The sequence below is a fragment of the Chrysochloris asiatica genome, unplaced genomic scaffold, assembly GCF_000296735.1.
Source record: "Chrysochloris asiatica unplaced genomic scaffold, ChrAsi1.0 scaffold00086, whole genome shotgun sequence".
In the NCBI taxonomy this organism is placed as follows: Eukaryota; Metazoa; Chordata; class Mammalia; order Afrosoricida; family Chrysochloridae; genus Chrysochloris; species Chrysochloris asiatica.
In genome coordinates, this window is record NW_006408604.1 from 4,062,268 (window position 1) to 4,070,416 (window position 8,149).

Sequence of the window (8,149 nt, forward strand, 5' to 3'; positions counted from 1 at the left end):
CATTCCATACCACTTGTCTTAGAGAGGGTTTTCTAGAGAAACAAAACCAGTGAAACATATATATGTGTATATACAAAGAGAAGTTCATTATCTGACAATTGTAGAGCCCCAGTTCCCCAGCAGGAGAGGAGTCCCTTCTACATGTCCATTATATTGTGAGCAGGCCACACGCTCAAGGAAGTATCCCTTCAATTAACTCATAACCACTCACCACAGAGCTAACTCTGTCTGTATTAGGTTTCATCACCATGGGAATAAGCACATCCCAACTGCTAAATCTCTGGAAATTCTGGTCTTATCACAGAATCCTAACCGTTACAAATATATCAACAGTACCTTCTAAATAACAACAAAATTCTTATTGACTTTTACCTGTCAATAGCGTAGAAATTCAATAGCTGTTTTTACATGGATGGGATTGCAATCATTGAGATGAAACAATGTATATGATTTTTTAATATAAAACTGATGATTATTTCTATAAATCTTCACTTAATTCATAATAAAAGTTAAGAAAAGAAAAACTCCAGTATGTCTAAATTTTACTTTTAGAAACCCACTCATAAAAGATTTCTGTTTTACCACCATGTGATACCAGATGGGTTCAATTTATCAATATGATGAGTAATGTATCTATTTTTAAGATAATAAATTTTTATTCATCTCTTGATATTCAAATTTCCCATTAATCAGCGATTCTTCCATTTTCAGCTACTGGACCTGCCACCAACCCTGGGTGTGTAAACTAAAGAAATATATATGTCTATTCAAATTGTACATGTATTCAAGTGGATAGTATAGATATTAATTAGAAAATGTAAAGAAAAACCACACTTATATTTTATAGGAATTGAATTTGCAATGCTACAGCTTTGCAAATGAATAAGGGGAGGATTGCATTTATATTATGCAGGGAGTTCAACTGAGGTTTTAAAACTCACTAAAGAAAGTGTGCCAATGTATCATTTTCAATGATTTTCCCCCCTGACATTTAGGTAAAAGGTCTGATGTAGTTTAGTATGAGAAAGTTAATGATCTATAATGTAGATACATAGACATTTACTATAAAAATCCATCAGAAAAGCCAACTCATCAAAATATTAACCTTTAATACACTGGATGGTCATGTTTCAAGAGAATGGGTTACTCTGGTAACCTCTAAGACATGAAAAGTAAGTTGTCATTAACTCTACTCTATAGGATAGACTGCTGAATCCAGTGGCCTGGTAATATAATACTCTGGGTTTGACCAATTAAATCCAAAGATGAATTTTTTCTATCTTTTTTTGTGGAGAAAGAGAGTCTTTAAGTTACCAGTTTAATTTATATAAACTGGAAAGACGAGGCTAATTTATGGATTACCGTCATTTGTCATACATTTACACGTGTGGCTCAGTTAACTAAGTGCACATACTTCTCTTCATTCTGCATCCACCAAAACTTAGAGACATGATTTTTTGTTTCTACTAAATCTATGCCATACATTTTCATATGCTTTCCTTCCTAACTGCAACATGATTCAATTGGTCAAAAACTTTTCTTACAATATTGTGATTTAAATGTAAAAATACAAATATTATACGCCACATGCCACCAAGCAACTCATGTCTTTGTATTTCACCATTTTATTTTATTAGAAGAAAACATCATCTTACATGCATATATATATATATGTGTGTGTGTGTGTGTGTGTGTGTGTGTGTATAATTACTAGTTCTATCAAATAATCATACCAAAAGCATTCTATTGGTAATCTTCCAAAAATAGATTCAGATAAAAGTAGATGATTTTATGCACTCAGCATGCAATCGACCACGTGTGACACTATTATTGATAGACACACACAATAAAAAATAGACATTTGATTCAGTTAAAGGGTCATAAAAGTGGCCTGAAAGAACACACAGGATCCAAAAACATTAAACTGTGTATTTCACCTACATCAGAGGCACAGGTTATAGACAGTGCAAAAATCTCATAGTTCTTTTATTGCAATGTGAGAGATGTCTGAGCACCAAGGTGAGGCACAGCAGGTGGGGGTGGTGGGGCAGCTGATGGGATGTCCTGGAACTTCTGCCACAGCCTCATTTCTTCTGTGCCTTGCCCTTCTTGGGCTCTTGTTTCAGTTTGTAATCAGCCAGGGAGGTCTTGATGGCACCCTCAGCCAGCAGGGAGCAGTGCAACTTCACCGGGAACAGACAGAGCTCCTTGGCGATGCCTGTGTTTTTGATGGCCAAGACTTCCTCAACTGTTTTCCTTTTCACCCACTCAGTGGCTAACAAGTTGGACTTGATCACAGAACCACAGCCAGATGTTTGAAAATGGGTGTACACCATCTTCTCCTTGACATCCACTTGGATCTGTAATTTCATGACATCACCACAAGTCAAAGGCCCCACAAATCCAGTTCCACCATTTTCATTTGTTTTGTGGATGAACCCCACATTTCTAGAATTTTCATAATGATCAACATCTTTCTTGTGATAGAGCAGAGTTGGCCTGACAGCTCCCTGTGGGCTTGGGAGAGGCAGGGCCAAAGTCACCTGTCTCTGACAGCCAATCCAATCACATTCATCTTATAGAGTCGCACTTGCTGTAGCTCACCTTGTATTGCCGTTCATCTCCCTTAAAGATTTACAGCCTCAGAAACCCAGTACAGAGACTCTATGAGTAGGAATTGACTCCATGGCACATAATTACCACCACCACTGATGTATTGGGAAAGCTGGTATGGCGCTTCAGGATAAGCAATAAACTACTAACCACAAGGTTGGGGGTTCAAACCCACTAGCCTCTCCTCGAATCCACTGGAAGCTCCTAGGAAACACTATAAAATGGTCACTATGAGTCAAAACCAATTTGAAGGCACTTAAAAACATCAAGAATGATGAGCTGGACATTTGTATATTATTACATAGTTATTTTAAGTTCCCCCTTCCAAATCCTTTGTGAAACATTATATGGAACAAAGAAAAATAATGATCAGAAATGTGTATGCATTGTAGAAAACATGGAATATATAATAAACTAGAAGAGTTTATTTATTATGTGTGTGTATATGAGTGCATATTTTAAGAGCAACATATAAAAATTTTGATGTTTTCCCATTTTCTTATCTTATTTATGTTATTTGCATAATACTAATCAGTCCTTGTGTGGCATTGTAGGATCAGCACTGCACTGCTAACCACAAGGTTGGTGGTTCAAATCCATCAGCTGCTCCTTGGAAACCTTGTACAGTGTCATCATGAATCAGAACTGACTTGAGAGCACATAACAACCACAACAATTATATTCCAGAGTCCTAGTGTGGTGTTGTAGGGTAAGCACCAGACTTTTAACTAAAAGGTCAGCCTTTTAAACCCACCAACAACTCCTAAGAATCCCTAAGTAGGGTCACTAGGAGTCAGAACCAACTGATAGGACTTAATAAAAACAAAAATCATATTCTAGGATCCACAAAATGCACTGGCATCTGTGATACAATGACAATGATTCCCTCAATGATCATGCATCTGCTCCCTTTTGTTTTTAGAAAGTAAAATTTTAGTATTGCTCCATTTTATATTTATGATGTAAACCAATTCAGTCAGAGATTTTTTCTTTTTTTTTCCTAGAAAAATCTCTTTCCTATGTGAAGGTTTGTTGTTGTTATTAAGTGCCCATCGAGTTGATCCTGACCCATAGCGGCCCTGTGTAGGTTTTCCAAAGAGCAGCTGGTGATCTTAAACCACAACCTTGCAGTTCACACAGCTTTGCAGTCTGGTGCAATAACCCACAGCACCACACCAGGACTCCATGTGAAAGTAGGTACAGTCATATACTAACACAGCACTATTAGGGTAATGATGCCTTTTGTGTATAAAATTGTGCATACAAAACGAGAACATGAAGTCAACAATCTAAGAGATGAATAGATTGGAAGTTGGGTCTTCCTTCCATCCTTATACTGCTTGTATCCTATTCTTGCTAAGAGATTTGGTTGTGTAGTGTTTTCTTTATTCTGGAAACAACTCTAAAATCCACCAAACATAGCATCCAAAAGAGTTCTGACCAATAAAAGTTCACATATGCAAATAGGCATTTCGCTATCTACCCTCACTCTCACTGGTCCCTGTTGTTGTTAAGTGCCCTTGAGTTGGTTTGGACGCATAGTGGCCTTCTATAAGTTTCCAAAGGGGGACCTTATTCTACAGCTACATCACCACACCAGGAGTACATTAACCCATTATCCACATATAAACCATGTGAACCTCCTTTAGCTCAATTGATATCAACCATATTCAAGATTGAACTTTTCACATATGTATCAGAGCATAAAAATTTACCTTTTATTGAAAAAATTTAATTACTATGTAATATATAATGTAGTTTTTAGTAATTTAATTAACTCCATTTTGTGGGACAGTTTTCATAAATTAGAAATAATACTGGGATGGATATTTGCTTATATTGATAATTTCATATTTTTTGTTAACACCATAAAATACATACCCAAAAGTAGGATTAATGTGTCCAAAGAGAGATACATGTTACTGGTTTTAAGTTACTATTGACTATTAACCTTCTAAAATGAATGAACTGATTTATCATCCTGCCAGAACTACTTTAACTATTAAGTGAAATTTGATTTTGAATAACAATATTAGAATAACAAAATTAGAAAGTGAAAGTTGATAATTTATTGATATTCTAGTTTGTATTTATTTCTTCATCTGTCAGGTTAAAAGGAACCCTGGTAATGTAGTGGATTTTGAGCTGGGTTGCTAACCACAAAGTCAGTAGTTCAAATCTACCATTCACTCCACAGGAGAAATATGAAGCTTTCTGCTTCCATAAAGATTTATGAATCTTTCCATAAAGGTCACTATGAATCAGAACCGACTTGGTGGCACATAATCACCACACAATGAGGTTAAGCATCTTTATATATAGTGTGCTTTTTAATACATTTGACTCATTTGTCTAAAATAAAATACTGTTTATATATTCATTTTGTTAATAGACAGTTACCTCAAGCTTTAAAATTCAGTCAAAAATATTGAACTTGTTTCTTTTATTAATAGAACTAAAAATTTTTATCTATATTTAGACATTGGTGATACAGGGAATTATCATGCAAATTTTGTAAACATACTACCTATATTGGAGTTCCTTAAGTGAATATGGATTGCTAAAACATTCTTTGACATATGTAGATGAACAATTGTTGTTGTTATTTTAGGTGCCATCGAGTCAGTATGGACTCATCTTTACCTTATGCACAACAGAACGAAACACTGCCTGAGATGAACAATAGAGGTTATTTATTCAAGACTGAACAGAATAAATGTAATTCAGAGCTCTTTCCATTTCCATGGGTTTCATAGTACTAAGAAAAGCATCACTCTCAGTAGCAGGCTTTAAAAAAAAAAAAAAAAAAAGCACTCTCCCTCCAAGCAGTAGCGTGACTTTTGACACTTTCAGCCAGATTAAGAACTGAAGTCACAGTAGGCAGCCATAAGAATCTAAACACACTGAGCAATGGGTCTCTTCATTGGTGAGAGGAAATTAATGACTAAAGCCCTTAAAACCATGGATCAATGGTGGTGGTATGCTACAGGGAATCTATGAACAAGTTTCATTCTTCTCTGTCTCACAGGGGGTATTGGTAGAGAGTGTGATTTGTTGAAGCCAACAGAAACCATTGTGAAAGCATTGTGTATATGTGGATTTAAAATGACCTGAGATATAGCTATGGGAAAATAAAACATATGGCTAAACCTATATTAATTACTTCCTTCATCTTTGGTCAAAAATAAATTCCTTTTTTAAGGAAATTCTAAGAAAATTAAAATAGCAAAAAAAATCTACAAATGTACAAATATGTGTGTATGTGTATATAGTTCTGCAATAAACTGTGAAGTAATTTCATTTTAGGAATAATAGAGAAGACATATGCTCTCTCTTTTGACTTGATGGAAAATGAGAGTCTCCAGCGTTTCAAAATTGACATAGTATGCATGATAATCTAATGGAATGCCAAAAAAAACGTGAAAACAAATTAGCAGCTGAATTCAAGACCAGATTGACTACATTAAAATTTATTACAGGTTGGAAACTTCCATTATGCTCATGTACAGGTAAACCTTGGAAATTTTTTTTTTTTCATTCACTGTTTTCTTAGACTGATTTCTTCCACTTCTGTTCACCACTTTTTCTTGGACAAAATTAAGGACCATACAGAATAATGACTGTTGAGATAAAGACAATGCTGGTGGTAAAGATGGAAATAAACTAAGAGAAGGAAATTTTAGTAAATTGTTCTTGAGCAGACCATGTTGCTTCACTACAAAAGAACACAATTTCAACCATTTTAGTAGATTGATCCAAGAGTTAGGTGTTTGTTTTTTTGTTTTGTTTTGTTTTTGTCTTAATGTTCTTTTGAAACTGAGCTTTCATTTTTGGACATTATCATTCAACTTCTAAGATACCTACTCCCACTCACTGACTCTGTGTTTCACATTCTGTGTTTATAAAATGGCAAAAAATCTGCTAGCTGACTATTTTGTACATTAACAGTACACATCTGGTAGTAAAAAATGTGAAGATATAAGGAGAGAGAAATGTTAGCTGTGATGGTTAAGGTTATTTGTCAACTTGTCTGAGGCATGATTCTCAATGGCATGTTACGTGATGATGTATTCATCTTGCATTTTGTAATCTAATATGACTCTCCTCTATTTTGGCATAGCACCAAGTTTCACATAATTATTTAGCTTGGAAATCTAGCCATGTCAACAGGTGAGGAGTGGGTGAGGAGAAATGACAACAGTATTTATTTCTACCACCTCATATCCTCCTCTTCATCATTCATAAACCTTAGTATACTGGTTTCCAGTTAAATCACAAATCGTTGCTGATTTGATTGTGATCATGTAAATATTGTTTCCTGAATAGCTAGAGAGTATGTTACGATTGCATTTCTTCATGTGGAGGTTTATATTTGTCCTTGACATATGATTGTTTTTCTGTATTTCCTGTAATATTTGTCAAATATCTCATCAACAGCTCTTTCTAAATGTCCTCTTATGCTATTTATTCTGTTTTTATACTCCAGAAGACTTCCTAATTGCACCAAATTGCATTCTTTCTCTATATCTGCTCAATGTTTTCAACCCAGGCTTTATGTAGCCAACATGTTAGGTTTGATCAACTTTCCTGTCATCTATGGACCTGTAGGATAAGCAGTTCAAACAACGGTTCAAACCCACCAGTTGCTCTTGGAAACCATATATAGGGTCAGTATGAGTCAGAAGTGACTCCATAACACTTAACAAACAAACAAAATATTTACATCTACATGTATCTGGATATTGAAAAAGGAAGGCAGATAAAAATTGGTATTTTCAAATTGTGTTATTGATAAAGAGTAATGAATATTCCATGAACTGCTAGAGAAACAAGCAAATTAGTCATAGAAGACATACTTAAAAGAAAGGAAATACTTTGACTTGCTTTCTTTGGAAATGTCATCAAGAAAACTAGAAATTATGAAATTCAGAAGGTCAGCAAAAATTAGGAAAATCACCAATGAGATGGATTACAGTCAACTGAAACATACCAACAACCATGAATAGAGTGCAGGACCATGAAACAATTCATTGTTAGGCTACCGTGAGTAGGAACTGACATAATGGCAACTAACAGTAATAGCATCTATACTTATATTCTTAATTTACCCTATAATTTTACAAGAGGATATTCTCAAATCATTTTTTAAAGATTGATGGATAGAAGTTAAATTTCCAGAGTTTTTATATAACAGGCTATATCTAATATAGAACTTCGAGCAGCGAGAACTTCGAGCAGCGAGACGTGTAGTGTGGCGCTCCAACAACAACACGGAATACTGGGCCACAAGGCTGTTTAACTGTTTTTGTTTTTGTTTTTTTGTTTGTTTGTTTTTAACCACTACACTACCAGGCCTCCCTTGAAGATGGCGGATCGGGTAGATGTATAGTGAGGAGCTCGGTCAACAACAACACGGAATACCGGGTCAAGAGGACTCATGAGTTGGTGTTGGAACTCTGTAACAAATATAAAGGTATGTTTGGAGTTTCGGAGGCTTTATAGCTGGGGAATTTGCAGGAGAATCCAGAAATTCATT

General features: G+C 35.2%; 1 protein-coding gene across 1 annotated transcript; it reads right to left on the bottom strand.

Moving 5' to 3' along the window:
* Positions 1–2,084: 2,084 nt before the first annotated feature.
* LOC102817662 (iron-sulfur cluster assembly enzyme ISCU, mitochondrial-like) lies at positions 2,085–2,621 on the bottom strand. The gene is made up of 2 exons (XM_006866062.1): positions 2,605–2,621; positions 2,085–2,517 (listed from the first exon to the last, which is right to left on the bottom strand). The coding sequence occupies exons 1-2, from the start codon at positions 2,619–2,621 to the stop codon at positions 2,085–2,087; spliced, it is 450 nt and encodes a 149-aa protein (XP_006866124.1).
* Between the last annotated feature and the right edge of the window lie 5,528 nt (positions 2,622–8,149).